The sequence below is a fragment of the Gymnodraco acuticeps genome, unplaced genomic scaffold (genome assembly GCF_902827175.1).
Source record: "Gymnodraco acuticeps unplaced genomic scaffold, fGymAcu1.1, whole genome shotgun sequence".
NCBI classification, from domain to species: domain Eukaryota; kingdom Metazoa; phylum Chordata; class Actinopteri; order Perciformes; family Bathydraconidae; genus Gymnodraco; species Gymnodraco acuticeps.
The window spans coordinates 1,371,468-1,390,204 of NW_022990559.1; the positions used below are offsets into that span (position 1 = coordinate 1,371,468).

Here is an 18,737-nt window from a genome sequence, read left to right on the forward strand (position 1 = left end):
TGTGATGTAACGTCCAGGCGGCCCTGAGGACCCTTTCTCTCTGTGTACGCTCCATAAAGGCCAAACCCAAATAACTAGAAGAGTTTGTGCTGACGTCAAGGGACCATGAGTCAGTCGTGTAGCGTCATTAGGATGTTAAATAGTAGTAATGTCTCACATGATGGTTGATTATTAGATTTACACGGATTTTCATGCTTTCTTTGTAGGGTGTGATATGCTAAGATACACTTTAAAACATATTAAACTAACCAGACTCAGTATGCTATTTGTGTTTTATAAGAAATGGTCTTATTGCATACGATATTGCATCAGAATCACGGATTATTTTGAGACTAAAACAAGATTTCATTGACATTCTTTAATTGTTCATTTTTTAAATCAGCCTAAACGAACAATACTGAGGCTTTTAGCGCTGGTGTGGTTTTATTAATGTCTCCTTTTAATATGACACCAAACCAGCAGACACAAAGCGTTATTCAGCTTTTGTGGTCAACAGTTGAATACAATTTTCAATTAGTTTGTGTTTGCTTCCATTAGAAACATAACCCAGACACAGGGTGGGCATTTTGTGTGGTTTCATGTGTGTGTCTGTGTGTGTGTCTGGCGGGGATTTTAACACAGAGTCTCTGTTACCTGTCCGCTGTGCTCTCGCCACATCTACCTCCAAATACATCCCAGTAGACACACAACACACACACAACACACACACACACACACACACACACACACACACACACACACACACACACACACACACACACACACACACACACACACACACACACACACACACACACACACACACACACACACACACACACACATTCAGTGCCCCAGTGTGCACACACACAGTGAAGTTGCTGTACTGGCTGCCAGCTCTCAGAGAGGGCCACTTTGTTTCACCTCTGACTTGGATTCACGCCAAACAATCTGAGAGTCGCTCACTGGGTCATTTGATGGAGTAATTGAAAGGGGGGGGTTAGTTGTGCAGTGTACTTCCTTTATTTTTTCTGTGAGGTGCTTTATTGCTTTTAATCCAATGCTCCGTCGCACAAATCAACGTCACTGTCTGTGAATGGGTTTCTGTCCTGTGAGTGGCCAGTGTATCCACTGCACAATGAATAGCGTTTTAAGAACCAGTGCAACCACATAATAATTTCCATTTCATTTAATCGTTTATTTGAACCGGGACAATGCACATTAATGAACATTTTAAACAAAATAATGCTTTGAAATGTAAATGAGCCGGATTTTAACTTTGAGCTAATTTCCATCCGTAGTCCCGTCACATACAACATTTATGAACAGAACATTTATATACATGGCAAACAGAAATACATGATATACAGAAAGACCATGAGCAGCATACAAGCATTTACCACAAGGCAGTACAATGTAGCAGCTACGACATATAAAGTACAGTGTTTTTGTTGCAGCAAAAAAGTGAAGTCTTAATCTGATCTTTTGTCTACGTGGTTTTCCTTCCAACCAGTTGTAAACATAACATTGTAATAATGATCACCTTCTAACACGGAAATGGTGGCAGTAACAGTGGCCTATTTACAATCAGATATCTTGCTTTTCAGCAGGTACATTTTCCAATATGCTCATCAGGTATTTGCTAGCCCTGTCTTTGTTGCTGAGCTGGTATTGTTCGGACGTTTTATCGAAGCAGTTTCACACAAAGTCATTGTCGTTTCATACAATGCGGATATAAGTATTGATTGTAGAGGCTTTAAAGCTTTATCTCTAAGCCTCTGTGTCTAACAACAGCTCTCCTCTGTTCCTCAGGACCTGGAGATCGTCTACTCGTATCTCCACGGGATGGAGGCCTTGTCCAACCTGCGGGAGCACCAGCTGAGGTTCGTGTCTGCACACATTACCGGAACCTAATAACCATAATTGAGAGCTTGATATTCTAATCACATTCAATTCAAATGCAAATTAAATCACTGACAACTCCTCAGTGTCTGCTCCATAACGGTTGTAGTCAGGGGTGCAGCATTAACAGGGAGCCGCCAGCCAAGAGCTGCTAAACGTCGTCTGCTTTTCTAATCCAGCAGCCACTCGTTGGCTGGAATAATTTCACTCTCTGAAAAGCAATTATGCTGCTAAAAAGACATACAATATAAAGAACCAGCTGTTACTGTGACTAGCGCACATAAAAGTATATCTTCCTGATCACTAAAAATATATTTTAAAGGGGACCTCTCATGCAAAATGCACTTTTGTATGTCTTTTATACATAAACATGTGTCCCCGGTGTGTCGGGGAACTCACGCAGCGTCAGAAAATAAAACCCTCTCTCTTTTCCTCTGTACCCAAATACGGGGGTACAGCGGAGCTGATCCAGATTTGCGTCCGATATGACGTAATATCGGAAATGTGGACCCACGGCACTATCAGAAAGTGGCTATTAGAAACAATGCCCGACTGTTTTGGACGTAATATGGTCGGTGTTTACATTAGCATCGCTAACACTCAGAGCTAACCTGTACTGGAGAGCATGTATGTGAAGAAGCAGGAAATGAAAAGGAACTCACCTTGTGGTATAACCGGCAAGAGAGAAAGCCTTTGAGCTCCATACTGTTTCAGAGATAATCCTTGATAATCCATGATATGGCGTTTCATCACGGCAGCATTTAGTTTAGACAGTATTTTTTTTATCAATTTTTTCTTTTTTAAAGCTTTATACCCAAAATCAGCACTTTTGAAACGGGAAGTGAAATAGAGGGATACGAGGCATGGCTAGAATGGGTGATCTGTTTGGTATTTTGAGCAAAACACTTCATAGACATGTTTTTTATATATTTTAATATATCTGAGACCTATGCTATTGCCTAAAAATAGCATGATGGGTGCGCTTTAAGCATGATTAATGTTAAAGTCCACTATGTTTGTGCTTGTAAGGCCCATATATTTTCTGGATAACAAAGTGACAAGGTCTGTGGTTTATGTAGGTGTGGATACATTACCATGATATGTAAAACTAAATAAATTTAACACCAATTTAACACCAAAAGGAGCTGTTGAGGTGTGAAAACACAGCGATTGTCTTCCCTCTATGGCCCCGTCCACACGGAGACGAAAACAAACCTTAGTCTCTTTCAAAAAAGTCTTCCGTGCGTCCACACAGAAACGGCTCAAGAAACGTATCCGTCCACACGAAAACGCTCAAACGCTGGAGACGCAGTAGTACATACATATGCCGGGCCTGTAAGTGGCGCTGTACTTCTGCCACAAAATACACCAAAAGCAGCGAATAAGATCGATGTTGATTATTATTATTATATTATATAATAACTATTCTGCAGCTATTGTGCATATGACAATCAAGCCTTTGAATCTTTGATTTCATTTCAGCTCTAGTTATAGCTCTTGCTTTTTTTCTTTACTTTCTGTTAGAAGTTCATCTCAATCAGGACTTTCTTTCTGACAGTAAAAGGCAAGTTGAGGTACATATTGAGATTCTATCTCTATCGAAACAGATTTTTTGGATTAAGACTAAAGGGACTTTTGTGTCTTTACATAAAAACCTCACATTTGACTCAAACTACCCTGATGTGAACACCGCTCTGCCCTCCAAACACACCGCCCTGCTCTCCGGTCACCACACCGGCCTTCTGGTCTTTTCTGTCTGGCGCAGACTTTCCAAACACTGTATGTCAGAAGTCTGTTCCATGCCTTGTGTGCATACATGTGGATTATACTGGCGACGGAACAATGTAGCGGTACATGACCCGCGAGCTGGAACATTCCTCTGTGTGACCCCTCGCAGGCCTCCCACCCTACAGAAACCCATCACCCCCCCCTCTGGGTCCTGAGGAATGTCCCCATGGTCCCACACACCAATCCTCCACTCCCGCCAACTCTGCTTGTCCAAACAAAAAAAACAATACAATTCCCAGCCAGCTATGATCCCACTAACTATGGGATTATGTTAGTTCTTTTTTCTTCCACATTTTGTCTGGGAGGAATGTCTTGTTTTTCCGCTGCAGTCCTTTTTTCTCAGCGACTTGTTTTTTAGAGCTGGGATTGTTGTTCTTTTTCTGTCGTCGACGTGCACTGGTGGGGGCTGCAACATGACGGCCACCCCCCAGCTGTTTTTAAAGCCTTCCGTGTTTTTAATCAGCTACTGTTTACTGTATGCCTGTCTGTAAAGTTGACTTGTTTCACTGGGATAGCCTGATGAGGATTACTTTGTATGTAGGGAGGAGAAATGGCTTTGCACATCAGACATCTGTCATTAGAAACATCTTAACAATGGTTTACCCTAAAATAATAGTCATAAAACATAGTTAAATCCTTGTTTGCATAATGATATTACTTTTAAATTATGATTACTTTCGATCCATCCTGTTCCTAAGGAAAACAAAGCATTTCACAAATGAGAGCATAAGCACAAAGAGAGTTTTTGCCTAATTAAGGAAGAGAAAGCTTATCACAAAGTATGTCTATCTGACCGGGATAAATGGCACTTGTTTACTTTCTGGGAGCAGATGCATAAACAAGTCTTGTAAGCTAATTGTTAAAATTCAAAAACATACCTTCAAAATCTGTCAGTGGATGAGTAACTCTCTTCACCTTTCATCACTGCTGCATAAAAACAATTAAAATGATTGATTAAAAAAAAGACAAATGATAGCCAACAACACCAATACAAACAAACACAATAAATCAAACGGGCAAAAAAAAATGTAATAGATGACTCTCTGACCCAAACTGAAAGCATGTTTAAAGGATAATTCTCACAAATGCAAAGAAACGTTGCCTTTCCATGACAAACATCTAGAAAAATGTAATGCCATATTTGCATAAAATACTCCTTATTTCTTTGCTTCTGTGACATCACTATGTAAAACTCACGCTTCTATCGGGTAACACTTTAATGCATTGATAAACTAAGGGGCGGGACATCTCTAAGCGGTGGACCAATCACAATAGAGCCGGCCAGCTAACCAATCAGAGCAGACTGGGGTGCTGCAGCACAGGCAGTATGAGAAAAATGTTTGAACATTAAAGCATGTGAACATGTCATAGTGGAGGCATACATACTAATACAACCTTAAAACTAGCACAATATGTCCTCTTTAAAGTCAAGTGCAAGTATTTTTTGTCTGACCTTAGTCTAACTCATGTGACTGCAATTCTCAACGATGGCATTTATTACTTGTTGAAGTCATGTCTGGGTCTATTCATCTCAATTATTTATTTTTTGTGACATTGCAAACCAACCAACCATATTTAATTTCCCCTCCTATTGTTTTCTGACCACCCCTCCTTCTTCTCTGTCCCTGCAGGATAATGTGTGAGACGGTGCGCTATGAGAGACATGAGGCCAATGAAGTGCTATACTAGTAAGTACCACAAACCTGTAACTGTGTGTATCTGTGTTTAAAGAAAAATGGATGATATACGGTCAATCGCTTACATCTCTACCAGCGTATGACACACATGAAAAACAGCAGGGTGCGGCCTATGAAACAATATTTCAAATCTGTGTGATCAAAGCACACTTTAGCCCGGGCCGTTACTCAGAGTTATTGATGAGGCGTCCGGGTCCTCACAGCAGAGCGAGCGGGGTGACTCTAATGAAAACAAATGTCCATAAAGCACAGAAGCAGTCATTCGATGCCTCTATCAAGGTGTGTATCATTTTCACAACCAACCACTCTACTTTAACGTAGGGTTTCCAGTCTATTCTCAGCTTGATTCAATAAGTCAGTGTCTACTGATTGAATCTAGAAGAAAAATGGAAGCTATAAAATCTCCTAAAAGCATTTCCTCCGATGCTACCAGCTAGTCAGTAGGAGTTCAAGGCTTCCTCCTTTGAGCTCGCTGCTGTGAAAGGTCCATGTTATCGGAAAGCTGTATTGACAGATTCCTGACAGCTTCGGAGTGTGTTAGGACGTTTTTTTTTAAACTGTAGTAAGCACAGAGCACACACACGGTTTGACTTCTGTCACATGTTGACGTCTCTCGAACACCCATGGTGAGAGTTACGACGGTTAATTAACGTTATCAGCCTCTCAAGGGACCACTGTGTGTGTGTGTGTGTGTGTGTGTGTGTGTGTGTGTGTGTGTGTGTGTGTGTGTGTGTGTGTGTGTGTGTGTGTGTGTGTGTGTGTGTGTGTGTGTGTGTGTGTGTGTGTGTGTGTGTGTGTGTGTGTGTGTGTGTGTGTGTGTGTGTGTGTGTGTGTGTGTGTGTGTGTGTGTGTGTGTGTGTGTGTGTGTGTGTGTGTGTGTGTGTGTGTGTGTGTGTGTGTTGTGTGTTGTGTGTGTTGTGTGTTCAACACCTCATTAGAAGCTCATCGGTGGTGTGGGAGCTGATTAAACAAAAGGAATACAGATTAAGCTATGGTCGCATAATAGACTCCAGTTTCAACAAGATTCCCTCAGGCCCCTTAGACCAGTGACCACACACACACACACACACACACACACACACACACACACACACACACACACAAATCCAAGCTTATAGCTGCATTTGCATTTTTAGTGGTATTGTTACTAAAGCACATTCTAGGATGTTCTCGTCTGATTCCTCTCTAAAATGTAAATATGAAAATGAAACACTGAAGTGGCAGCACATCATTTTCACACGTAAGCAGTGTTTTCAGATTTAGACAGCTTACTGTGGACGTAGTCTAATACCTCACTCAGACCAACACATGGGCCAAAGCTGCGTCAGCTGACGCTCCTTCACCTTCACTGCTCTGCAGTCTGCTGCACTTTGGCACTAATGTGTTCCTTGACAAAGTGTTGCAACAGGGACATTAATTAGGGCTTTACTGAATGTTTTAAAGCCTCCGAGCGTCATTCATTACGTGCACACTCGAGTTCTAAATCAACATCCGAATGCTGCGCTTTCTTTTTGCATCTCATTTCATTCTGTTGAAACCCAGTATCTCTGAACAGATGCAGATAAGGATTAAGCTACACTTATGTTATTATTGTAAAATACCAAGTTGTTGGTAGGATAGTTTTGATCGAAACATTTCCGAGAACTCCAGACGCCTTACTCAGCATTACATTAAAAAAAAAGCTTGCTCTACTGCTTGCCTTGCGCACTGACTTGTTGTAAGTTATATTCATTAAATAAGACAAAACAAAACAACTACATTAAGTTATTCAATCTCATGAATCCCTTTATTCAAATAACGTGAGTTTCCATATTTATTTTAAGGATGATGTATGACGCCACATATTGAGCTCCAATCAAATATCTTTATGGAAGGTTCAGGTGTAAAACGTTCATTTGGAACAACCTTAAAATGTCATTTAATCTACTACTATCCAAAATTAGATAATGAGAGAAAGCAATAAAGCATTACAAAGTAATGAGTGTGCTTGTGAGCAGAAGGAGAGCAGTGAATCTGAAACATTTATTTTATTTGGTAATTAAAAAATAATTGAATGGGTTTTTGTGTAATTGTCTGGTTTATCAGTGAAGGGTATTGATCTGCGGTCTCTGCTTACAGTGACGACACATCCACAAGCGACAACTGTCTCTGAACAAACATGCAATCGACCTGCTCCATATATGAACTTCTTATATACACAGAACAAGGAAATAAACGTCCTGTACTTTACTAAATGTCCCTCGAGGCAAAAGCAGAACACAGCAGGTTATTGTCTTCTTGGTTTATTGGTTCATTTAATTCTTACAAGTGTCCTGACATAGTTTCTAGTTGTGTCTTTGTATGCGTACGAGTGATTGCGTGCATGCATGTGTGAACCATTTAAAAGTCTCCCTGATAAGAGCTGGGTGTTAAACAGCAGCACATCAGATTGACTTTCCTCTTGTGCAAGATCTTAATCAACCTTCCCGGTGAAAACACAAGCTTTTAACAGCCGGTCTTCATTTCCCCGTCTATTTACAACAACAGCAATAATCTGCAGGCGAACGAGGGCTTTAAAAGTCAATGGGGGAACTTAATTGTGTAGTATCTCTATGAAGTTGTAAAAATGGTATGGCTCTTACATTGAGTCATATGTCAGATGGCTGTAAAGATAGATAATTTCCTTTTTTAAATATAGGATAATATAACCATTTAGAGAGTTTTTCTTAATGTGTAAATGGACATTTGTGTTCATAGGGAGTTTCCTTATAACTAAAGTGTCTGACATACTGTATGTGTTGCGGTAAAATGTGTTGATACACCTAATCTGGGAAGTAAAGGGAAGGGAAGACACCAAAAAATTGAGGGAGGATATTAGCATGGGTGGGAGTACAGTATGTGTGATTCACCGTGTTGCTAAATATTGCTTGTGATAAGGTACATTTACTGGAAATTCAGTTGAACAACCTTTTAATAGATGAAATAATCAGATAACACTGGGTGTTATTGACTGCCTAAAATATTCAAAAACAAATGCCTCTTATCACTGCATGAAAAAGTAATGACTGCACCTCCTTAGAAAACACAAATGACCATACATAGAACATTATTTTATAAATGCTGCAACTAATTAGTTATTTTCCTGTATTTAGTGATCTGCTGAATATTGTTTTGAATGACCGATTTATGTTTTGGTCTTTAAACAATTTGAAAATGAAAAGAAAATGGCCATCAAGGTATCCTTAAACATGAGGTATTTGTGACTCCAAATCACTTTTTGTCCAATCAACAGTCTGGATTAATGTAGTTTACTATCAAATCAGCGACTGCAATGCATTAATGCCTTACATTTAAAAAAAGTATTTGGTATTCAAATAATTGTTTCCAGTGTAGATTTCATCGGGCTCTTGAATAAGCTTGGAAAATGATTTCTCTTAACTGTAACGCAGCTTTAAAGACTTTGGCTGAGATTTGATATATCTGCCCGTACTTCAAGTACAAATTAAACCACATTTCACAGTTTGGCTGCCCTCCTTCTGGATATTCCTCCCATGAATTAAGAATAAAAACTGCACCCAGAAGAAAATCTCCCACATAACTAAATTCTGTCTTTATATAAATGTTTTTTCTGCTCCGACAAACACCCGTAATGTTGGATAAAAGCACTCCGATCGCTCCAAATGACCCAGTTAATGACCCGCGCACTCTCAGTTTCACTAGCTATCCCTGACAGTTGGCAGTCCCGCAGCAATGATAGGAGGATAAGGGTAATAGTTATAAAACTACTAATTTCTCCTGCCTGCGGCTCTAGATTGCTAGAGTACTGACACACACACACACATACACACACACACACACACACACACACACACGCACACACAAACTCAGTCACACTCAATATATCATGAAAACATCCCATGCTGTGCGAGCATCCACAGATTAAAGAGCTAATGCCCTGAGATGGAGGCTGACCTGGCACATTCACCATCGGCTGGTGAGGAGGGTTAGTACCTTCTGGTCGCCCTTTAATCTCTTCCATGTCAGCTCTTTCATAGAAACCCTTGACCTTCGACCCCCGCTGCTCTGTGTGGTCCAACTGGAAACCCCATGATTATGGATTTGCAATGCGATGGTGTTTTTTTCTCCAGTTTTTCTCTTGAGCTTGTACAATTAGCTTGTTTGGGAGCCTTTTTCTTCTAACAACGAGCACCTGAGTCACATTGTGTAAGTATTTATATTTCAACTAGAGCTGAAAGAACTGTGAATTTGACAGTTAAATGAATCAGCATATTCTTTCTTGTATGATAGTAGACTGAATATGTTGAGATTTGAAACCATTGGTCTGACAAAACGCATACATTTGAAGATGTCGGAAGAATTGCAATTTTTCGACAGTTTTTGACTAATACGCAGGTCAATCCACTATGAAAGTAATTGTTAGTTGCAGTTGTATATTTGACACAGTCGGTTTCTGTATGTTTTCTTATGTCTTGCTAATTATGAATTTAAAGCCAAGCCTGCATGTCTTAAAATGTAAGCTGTGTCATTGTGTAGTAGTATATTTCAGTGTTAAAGTTTTACGTTCAAGTAAATGTGAGCCGCCTTATCAAACAATGTTCAATGTCTGTTGTTATAGGAACAAAAACTGAGAGATATTTCCCTTTTCTTTTGTTACTTTACTGTGTTCTCATGAAAACTGCATGAAACCTCCTACACACGTCGCTCTGTGTTAATGTCATGTTACCCTTACAGTCAGAGAGAGTCAGTGATTGTTAAAAGAGGAAGATGTCAAAGTCAGGTCAAACAAGCTGTTGCCAGGCGAAACGAAAATACACACGTACTGTATCTAATGATCACCAGAGCAACAATGAGGTGTGGCAACCCACCTGGTTTAAATATATCAGTTGTTCTCTGACTTTACATTTCAGTATACCCTTGTTTCCTTTTGTATTTAGTTGGATGTAGCAACATTAGCCTAACCCTAGCAACATTAGCATATGGGTTGCTGTATCCCATGACAGTGTGAAGTGTCTGGCCTTCAGGAAGTTGAAATGAAATAGAAACGGAAAAGTCATCATATCCTAATGACATGTCAGCTAATATAATAATATGACATGCCGTATGAACAGTGCTGACATGTATACATCAGTTATGTGACCAGCATCTCGAATTACAGCTAATTCAATGAGTTAAACTGACAGAAAAGTCACCTTGTATTGTATCTGAAGATGCCTATTATTCCAGATTGTCGTTATTGTCATGTCTAGTAAATTAAAGAAGTGCTTGGGTATGACTATGATGCTGATCTGGTTTGATGCTGAGCTTTAGTGTATAAAGTGTCACTTAAAATATGTCGTTTTTTTTTTTTTTTAAATGCACAACTGCACTCTCCCACCAAGCAGTATCCACATTGTCCTCTCCCACCCGCCTCTTGAGCTTTTTTTAGCAGATTTTTTTCTCTCCAACAAAACAAATGTGTTTAAGGACAATTGGACGGTTGCAAAACTGGCATAATTGCTTTATTTCATAGTGTCACGACACCATTGTGGCTTTGAGAGTCTCTCGAGAGTTTCACGGTGGACACATCACAACACTAACAAATTAAAACGGTTTTATTTTTAGCTTCTTGTTTAAATTGGGCCACTGAATGCGGTTGTCATAGACTCCTCTTTTGGTTTTCCAATGTTAATGTCTCTCCAAACCCTGTGCACACATCATGAGAAAGAGTTTATGTAGTGTTACAGGTCAAAGGTCTGTCTGACAAATCTCTACATGGCAAATTGTGACACATTTTCACATATGGAGAAAAAGGCATTTCATTCTGAACATAATTCTTGGTTCTAGGGAAAATGTTATTCTCACTTCTTTAAATGTTTAGATTCTATAACCCTTCCTGCATCGTTGTACCCCCTCCCACTGCCTCCATACTCTCTATAGCCCTACACCCCGCTGCTGAAGGCTTCCCGGGGGGTTTTGGTGGATGATGTTTAGCGTTTGACGATCGCTTTCTGTACTCGTGACCCAGTTCAGTCGAGCTGCCGCGGCGCATAACATTCTCCCATCCTTCTTTTCTGGTGTTGTATCTTCTCTTCCTCCTTCTCCTCCTCTAATTTGCGGTGCTCCCCTCGCTCCGTGCATCTGCGTGCCAGTAATTGATAATTGTGCATTTCATTCGTGTCATCTCTGAACGCTAGCAGAACCATGAGATGATGGAGCGGGTCTGCAGGGAGGCGGATGGAGATCAGCCTAGGGAGAAGGAGGATGGACGCTGTTGGAGGATTTTGTGTCAGTAGGGTGTGCTGTCTGCAGCCTCATTAGTTCTTCAAGAAAAGTGCGGAGAGTAGGAGGAAGAGGAGCAAGGAGGCGGGAGACTTTGTTCTCAGTGATTAGGAAAAGAAACTCAGTCAGCACGGCGGTGCCGGGTGTGAATATATGTGTCTGTGTAAAATAAGCTTGCCCAACCTTTACCTTTCTGTAAGCAAAAACCAGTTCGCTGACGTCTGACTCCTCATTGATTTTTTTCCGCTTGGTGTCAATTAAAAAGTCTCACTCAGACCAAGTGTAAATGTTCTGTGATAATCACACAAGCTGCTGCCTTATTAACACCAAAGCACCTTTAAGTACAGCGTCTGATTTCAGCTTGATGAGCGGATGCTTTTTTTCTTCCTCTTTGACGAGGGAAATACACCTTTTTTAGAGGAAAGCTTCACAAAGAGAAACATCCAGTTGAATCGATGCTTGGCTTTCATAGTTAATATAATTGCGGGTTTTCACACCATCAAGTGAAGCTGAACTGATGCAGCACGCTGACAACACTGCAAATGTTTCTATTTTTTCTGTCTTTTTAAAATCATTTAAGATTCTTCCTCTACCATTTTAGAAGTAGTTCAATATTACGGAAATACACTTTCTCACCTTGAGTTATGAGAAGTTGGATAGCTCTTTACTATATATAGGCCTACTACCCCTTGCGATATATATTAAGATATGAAAAAATACAGGAATTGAAGAAAAGACAGTTTCTTTTGTCCGCAAACCATCCTTTCTTGAACTTTAATGCTATACAATTGGTATTTTTTCTAACTATATATAACCGGATGAAGGATTTTAGTCACGGACGTCTGGATCTTAAGTTATCAGAGCAACACGCTGAGCTAGCTCGGTTAGCAGCGCTGAGAAACACATGAAACTACTTTATTCAGTGTTTTTACCTGTAATCACCGGGTCCGTTTGCTTTGGAGATTTGATTGTGGTTTGCTGTGCATGCAGAGCCTGCATGTCACTCACTCAAGTACGCCTGACATGAGAGCCTCGCAAGTTTTCCTTTTGTAGCAAGCAGCAAAATAATTGTAACATGACGTGTTTGAGTCAATTTGCCTACTTAAAGTTGGGGTAGGTAATTCACTTCAGAAACACTTTCCCGATAGCAATGAATATATTAAATGCTTTGACAATAAATACATAAAAATATTTCATCTGTGGAAGCCGTAGCGCTGTAAAAAGCACGACCAATCATCTGAGCCGGCCCGGCTAAAGTAACTGGATGGCCTACCTGCCTGTCAGCCTTCCATCTGGGCACAAACTTATCTCGTGCCCTCATTGGTCATGTGTGCGTTCGTGTGTGTTGGAGGAGGGGCTCTGTGAGGAAGTCTGAAGGAAGGGGCAGATTTTTTCCGGTTGTGTATTTTCAAATTCTAGCGCACTCGAGAAAAAAATGATGTGAATACATCGCTCATGCGCATATCGCGATTATCGTCACGACACGGTATATCGTGCAGCCCTAATATATACTGTAAATATATTTAGCAGACAGTTAGCCTAGCTTAATTACGTATAAAGACTCAAACAGTTTGAAGTGACTTGCTTGTTCTGCCTGAAGATACTAGCTCTTTAAACAGTCATAATTCAGCCAAAGTTGTTACGAATCATCAGAGCAAAATGAGAGCAGTTTTCATTACTGACGGGGCTATTTTTGTCCACCACAGCCGAAACTCATGTTAAATTCCCAGCACTGGAGAATGATGGTATTATGGGTCATGAGAATACTTCCCTCTCTCGGTTTCTTCTTCCTCTTTACTGTAAGAGGGGGGCATGGTTGATGTTCGACAACCAAGATAGGTTGAAATCACAATGAATCTGATTTGAAGTTAAAACACATACTCCTTATTTGTTCAACTCTCGCAAATAACAAGAAAAACAAATATTATTTATTATTTTTTCTCTGTTTGAATCAAGCCCCCAGGAAGTGCGCCGGACTCTGAGGAAAATATTCGTTGTGGCCACACGGCGGTACCACACTTCCGTATCAGTCGCTGGGCCCGGAAATACTTTTTCCCATTGACTAATATTGGGAAAGAGACGATAATTGTTTTTAAACTAAATTAACTACCCAGTATAAACGTTTGTATAGCCCTTATTAAAAAAATTCGGTCCTCGAGTTGTAAAATGTGCTAATAACGTTATTCTGAAAGTTATTTTCTTCGGCATTATAAACGCGTATCTAACCCACGGGACCGCGCCGCACGGCACGTTCATGTGACGTGTTCAGTACTACGTGCGTTTTACCTTTACCCATGGATGCACAAAAAGAACGGATTATATGATTACTTTCGTGACGTTTCGCTCTCTCAAAAGTTGGGCCATTTTGTCTTCATGCGCCAATGAGCAACTCTCATAGGAATGAACCAGGCCCCGCCTCCCACGCTGTATCCAGTTCTTATTATACATCCATGGTTTGAATTGAAACATACAGTATTCATCGATTGAACCAAACCCAGAAAACGTTCTATCAGTCGGTGTTTAAAGAATTTCTCTCAATGTCCTGCCTTGGAGAAATGATCCTTTTACTATTAACTTGGAGCAACCTAGTAGAGAAAGTACGACAGATGTGACCAGATAATATAAAGCTTCTTGTAAACCAGCTTTGTAACTGAGCGTTAAATCCTTTCAAGAGATTTTCATGTGCATTACATAATTTAGATTTTTAGCATTTATGTGTATTATTTTGACTTTGTATTTATTAAAATGTTTTGGAGGGTTCGGTGGCTGGAAATATTTTTGTATATAGCCTATTTTGGTTAACAATATATTTATTTGTCTAAAGAAATAAGAAGAAATCACACGTTATTTACCGACATGCAGAACATGTGGGTAAACTGCAGAGCGTGTTGGTGTAACACCAGCAGTTCACTCTGTGACATCTGACCTGATCTGCTCACAGAGTGCATATGTTGTGTTTGAAAGAAAGCATTAACCTCTTTATCCGTGTACAGAGCAATTTGTTTGCTTTCCCGCAGGTTAACATACATGACCTCTCTGTAATCCTGCATGTTCAGAGCAGAGGAGACTCTGAATCTCAGCCATGTCAGATTAACTCTTTTGAATCCCTCTGGTACACATGCAAGTCCTGAGATAAGCTACACGAGCAAGTAATGAAACAGATACATTTAAATAAACCAAACAAATTATTTATTAAATACCAGCGTGCTTTATTAACGCTGACAGGGTTGTTTATCCCCTCAGAAGAGTCTTTGATGTTTCCTAATAAGGCTTCTGGCTCACTATAATGCCCTAAAACCTGAAAAAAGGTCGCCAAATTAAATCGGCAAAAGTGCTGCTGAAGTGTGGTGGAAGTGTGTACATGTGATTGTTTACTCGTCATGTTGTAAGAAGCTGACAGCCAGCAGCATAATGCGGAGGTCAGTCTGAGTTTACGGAGTCTGCCAGGCCCAATTTCCTCGTCTGTGTTTGAGCGGGGTGTGGGAGGATGACTGATGATTCCTCGGTTCATTTGTAGTTCTCCCTCTCTATCTGTGATTTTCTTTCTCATGTGTTCTGCTTTATACTTTGTTTTTAAGAAGTGCACTGTATTTGGCACTGTGATCAAATCTCTCATTACTGATGCATTTCATCGCAGCACTTGCGCGTCCGCATGTAGGGCAAGACAATAACAAAGAAAACATCTCACCATTAAAGAGATTTGGGTTGCAATAAATGAGGATTGCATTATTGTTACATCCTCTGGTTTTCTGCATTTAAAGATACTGTTTTGTCAGATAATAAGCAAAGATGCTCATCAACATTTCACAAAATACAAGTGGATGTGTGTAAAAATATTCGGTTTACAATCATAAAGAACCAATCATTCTAGTAGACATTCACATTTGATAAGCCTTAACCAGTGTCCTCTTGTCATTTTTGCTTAAAACAATATTTAAATGAATAATCTTATCATAATTCTTGATACACTTTCTAGGAATTGACTGAACAATAAATAAACTAAGTGTTGTTCGGTGTGTATCATGGCCTGCACATACACTGTTTTGTGTTTCCAATATACCATATAATTACCATAAAAGTGTAAGGAAACCAGAAATTAAGACGATGTAACAGTATGAAGATTGCGTTACATTACTAAGATGTATTTCGAAATGTAATACAATCGTAAAGGAGTTCATATTTAATACTCAAAATAGATGAGATGAACATTTAGGCTTGCATCTTGCCAACTTTAGACATTCCTCACTCAACTCAGATTAAGTGCATTTTCTCCATCTCTGCTGCAATCTGTGATTATTTGTCCTCATTGTGTTTCTCTTTGTGTCTCCAGCCCTGACGACGTCGGGAGCTGCTGGTACATCCTGCTGTCCGGCTCCGTCTTCATCAAGGAGTCCATGTTCCTGCCCAGAAGCAGGTAGGAGCATCGGCCATTTTGGCTCAGGGTTGTTTGTGTTGATCTTGGCACAATCATGAGAGAAACAACAACCAATTTAGAGCAGTCTCACGGGGAGATAAAGAGCTAATCTTAGACTGCCAAGAGAGAGCTAATTTAAATGTTTACTATCTCAAATAAATTGTATTTCCCCTCTTATCGCCATGCTCTTATCCAGGAGTAAACAGGAGTGTTTCCTTTTCAAATTGGCTTTTAAAACATTGTTTGCAGAGTTCAAGTAACAAATGGCACTCCTGCTTGTCTCAGAAGTGTAAAGCCCCGGCTAAACGAGGACGATAACGGTCGTATCTGCTACAGTTCACTATCAGATAGACGGTTTGGCCACACGAGGCCGACATGGAAACGCAGAAAACGATAACGATAACGGGTCCCAAGGTGGGTAGATCTGCAAACGAAACGCTCTGGGGGGGCAAACAGCTCCGTGTCTACACCTATACGATAATTTCCTGATAACGATAAAGCCATAGCCCCGCCTCGCCCCGTTATTTTAAAGTTCAATAAATAACAAAGAAGACCTCTGACCGGCACTTTTCTAATTGTGTCGGGAAGATTTAAACTTTAACGGACATGTTGACCGGCGAAAAAAAAAACTGCCGCAAGGTCCCCTCGTCCCTTGGAAGAGGCGGAGAGGTGGGTGTTTTTCATCTGCTGGTGAACTACCGGAGAGAATTACAGCAGGAGCAAACGCTTGCCTCCGGGAGGGAGAAAAAGAGCCAGAGCGTCCACAGCGGGGAATAAACAGAAGGGCAACCATGGCAACCATGCGAGGGAAGTCTTCTTTGCTGCTTTTGTGCAGGAGTACAGCGCCACTTACTGGCCTGGCATATGTACTATAGCGTCTCTAGCGCTTTCGAGCGGTCTCGTGTGAACGGACGCACTTCTGTTGCTTGTTGCGTGTGGACGGAAGACTTTTTGATAACGATTGCGGTCCGTTTTCGTTTTCGTCATCGTCCTCGTGTAGCCGGGGCTCCTCGGGTCCCCTCCTCTTCTCCTTGTACACAAACTCGCTCGGATCAGTCATTAGCCCGCATGGTTTTTCTTACCACTGCTACGCTGACGACACCCAATTAATTCTGTCCTTTCCCCGCTCAGAGACCCAGGTCGTCGCACGCATCTCTGCTTGTCTAGCTGACATCTCTCAGTGGATGTCTGCTCACCACCTCAAGCTCAACCTTGACAAGACTGAGCTGCTCTTCCTCCCGGGAAAAGATTGTCCAACTCTTGACCTGACAATCAACATCGGCACCTCAGTTGTTTCCCCGACTCAGACAGCAAGGAATCTGGGTGTGACCCTAGATAACAACCTGTCCTTCACTGCAAACATCGCTGCTACAACCCGCTGCTGCAGATACACGCTTTACAACATCAGGAAGATACGTCCCCAGCTGACTCAGAAAGCGACTCAGGTTCTGGTCCAGGCTCTCGTCATCTCACGCCTAGACTACTGCAACTCCCTCCTGGCTGGTCTACCTGCATGTGCCATCCGACCTCTGCAGCTCATCCAGAATGCAGCGGCTCGTCTGGTCTTCAACCTTCCTAAATACTCCCACACCACTCCGCTCCTCCGCTCCCTTCACTGGCTTCCGGTAACTGCTAGAATCCACTTCAAGACACTGGTACTTGCTTACCATGCTGCGAATGGATCTGGCCCTTCCTACATCCAGGACATGGTTAAACCGTACACCCCAGCGCGTGCACTACGCTCTGCATCAGCCAAACGACTCGCTGCGCCCTCGCTGCGAGGGGGACCCAAGTTCCCATCGGCGAAAACACGTGGGTTTGCTATCCTGGCTCCAAGATGGTGGAATGAGCTCCCCATTGACATCAGGACGGCAAATAGCTTGCACATCTTCCGGCGCAAACTGAAAACTCATCTCTTTCGACTCCACTTCGAGCGTTAGAACGATTAACGAAGCACTTTTATACCAATAAAGGACTGGATTACCTAAAGCCAGTTGAGTAGCACTTGAAATGTTTGGCTCTATGAAACCTGATATACTTATATGATTCTGTTTTCTTCAAGGTTGTGTCTTCCTGGTCGAATGTACTTATTGTAAGTCGCTTTGGACAAAAGCGTCAGCTAAATGCAATGTAATGTAATGTAAATGTAATGCTTTAATCTGATAACTCCTTTTTTATCAGAAGAAGAGAAAGTGAACGCTGCTGCCAACTATATTGATGATGATTTGGAAAAGTAACATATATATATTTCATGCAGCCAATATTTTCACCGGATTTCATTTTGCACAACTGATATCCCACTCCCATAAGTCTAGTTGCTTATCTCAGGTAAGAAAAGACATTAGGCGCATTCACACTGCGGTACTTTTCCCACAAAGGTTCATGTGAACTTAGTTCATGAGAACTCTTTAGTTCTCATGAACTAAGTACAGATCGCGTTCACACTGGAAAAAGTCCGTGGGGGTGGATTAGGCAAATGAAGCCGCTGACGTCACTTCTTCTTCTTCTTCTGCTTTGGGTTTACTGGCAGGCCGCAAACCACTTCAAGGCGTTTACTGCCGCCCAAAGTCCCCGGCCGGAAGTCCCTGGAGTTGGGGACTGGCTTCAGTAGAAGCTGCTGGGACTCCCAGCAGCTTCTACTGAAGCCTTCCGAGTAAATCGCCAGAACGCCGACACCTCCTCATCTCCACCGCTCCCAT

At 41.3% G+C, this 18,737-nt stretch overlaps 1 protein-coding gene across 1 annotated transcript in view; it reads left to right on the forward strand.

Moving 5' to 3' along the window:
* Positions 1 to 18,737, forward strand: part of rapgef2 (Rap guanine nucleotide exchange factor (GEF) 2) — a 119,660-nt gene that overhangs the window by 27,476 nt on the left and 73,447 nt on the right. The window contains 3 exon segments of the mRNA XM_034227598.1: positions 1,792 to 1,862; positions 5,301 to 5,357; positions 15,955 to 16,038. Coding sequence (XP_034083489.1) covers positions 1,792 to 1,862; positions 5,301 to 5,357; positions 15,955 to 16,038 — 212 coding nt within the window.